The sequence below is a fragment of the Apis dorsata genome, unplaced genomic scaffold, assembly GCF_000469605.1.
Source record: "Apis dorsata unplaced genomic scaffold, Apis dorsata 1.3 scaffold_52, whole genome shotgun sequence".
NCBI classification, from domain to species: domain Eukaryota; kingdom Metazoa; phylum Arthropoda; class Insecta; order Hymenoptera; family Apidae; genus Apis; species Apis dorsata.
In genome coordinates this window covers 2,125,432-2,127,162 of record NW_006263353.1, presented here as the reverse complement: position 1 = coordinate 2,127,162, position 1,731 = coordinate 2,125,432, and the positions used below count along the sequence as shown (strand labels likewise).

Here is a 1,731-nt window from a genome sequence, read left to right as displayed (position 1 = left end):
CTCAAACCAGATCTGCAAAGATTTTTTTCTTCACAGATAAATGAAGAATTTAGAAAAGAAAAAGAAATTTCGAAAAGCTTTTTTCCTATATATATATATTTCTAGAATCTTCTCAAACCAGATCTGCAAAGATTTTTTTCTTCAGAGATAAATGAAGAATTTAGAAAAGAAAAAGAAATTTCGAAAAGCTTTTCCCCTATATATATATATTTCTAGAATCTTCTCAAACCAGATTTGCAAAGATTTTTTTCTTCATAGATAAATGAAGAATTTAGAAAAGAAAAAGAAATTTCGAAAAGCTTTTCTCCTATATATATATATATAAAGCAAAAAAAAAAATGTAATGTTTGAGAAAATTCTAGAAATAGATTCATTGCAAAATGAAGGGATTCTTCTCTTCAACAAAAATTCTTATATATATATCATATATATATATATATTTTCGATCATTCACCGTCCACGTTGGATCCATCGAGGGCCCGTGCTATCCAAGTTTTCCTCGCTTCTTCCAGCCCCTCCCCCCTCTCTATCCACTGTCGAATATCGTTCCTGCGCCCGATCCCGGCGATCACCGGCTCCGTCTCATCCCCCCCCAGCTCCAAACTGTCCCCGTAATTTTTCACGCAGATCCCCGCCTCCCTTGCCGTGTCCAGGAATATGTTCAACGCCGAGTCGTGGTCGGCCAATAGCAGATCGACCATCTCGAACCTGGTGCTCACATAATGGACCATCAGACTGATCAACGGCCTCGTCAAGTTTTCCCCGTCGTACGTGGCGATCGGCGAAACGCTGTAATTGCGCAACGGTTCCATTATCGTTGCGTACTCGGACGGTAATAATATCCCCATGTCGTAGCGGTCCGTCCGGCAATCGGCGTTCACGGTTGTTTGCAACGCTTGTTTGTACACGGTCGTCTCGTCGAAACAAGTGTCCAAGATCTTCAAACCTTTTCGATTAAACGCGATCCTTTAATTAATCCTAATTTGATGGATATATATATGTGTGTGTGTGTGTGTGTGTGTGTATTGGCTCACCCAATGAGAATCCAGGAATGAATTCGTACTTGTTCAATAGATGGACCACGTATGAGGCGGTGACCACTTCTTGCAGCCCGGTATCGCTCGTCACGTTGCAATAAGGTCCGTGATTGATATTCAAGAACACTGGAAGTGCATATGATATATGTATAGGAAAAAGTGGATTGGTTGTTTAAAAATGCTTTTTTTAACACGTTGACTGCCTCGCCGTGTTTCCAACGAAATCTTGTTCAGAGAAATTGTTGTTCGTTGATATTCAATATTTATTGCTATATTATGATATATTATTATGAGAAAGAAGTTTTCAAGGATTATATACTCTATATGTTATTAATTTTTTAAAATTCAGAATAATTTTATTTATTATTTCAGTTAATATTTTTTGTGTCTTTCTTTTGAATATTTTTTCATCTAATATTGAAATTGATATATTATGAGCATCAAAAGATATTAAATTTTTTTAATCTTTTAGAAATTCTATTATTAAATTCTTTTATTTTTGTAACTTTAGGTTTTACAGTAACTTTAAGTTTAATTATTATTTAATTAAAAATAATTATAATTTAAGAAAACTATATTTAATTATTACAATTTCTTTAGGAATTTATTTTACTATTCTTTAATCGATTGAATATTTAAATTCATTTTTTTGTTTTAATGATAGAGTTTATTTTTTTATTTGTATCATTATATC

At 33.6% G+C, this 1,731-nt stretch overlaps 1 protein-coding gene across 1 annotated transcript in view; it reads right to left on the bottom strand.

The window, feature by feature from the left end:
• LOC102679274 (protein bride of sevenless) overlaps window positions 1–1,731 on the bottom strand; it is an 8,019-nt gene that overhangs the window by 5,512 nt on the left and 776 nt on the right. The window contains exons 2-3 of the mRNA XM_031515058.1: window positions 1,035–1,163; window positions 455–946 (exon numbers count right to left, since the gene is read on the bottom strand). Of these exons, the coding sequence (XP_031370918.1) occupies window positions 455–946; window positions 1,035–1,163 (621 nt within the window). The remainder of the gene's footprint in view (window positions 1–454; window positions 947–1,034; window positions 1,164–1,731) is intronic.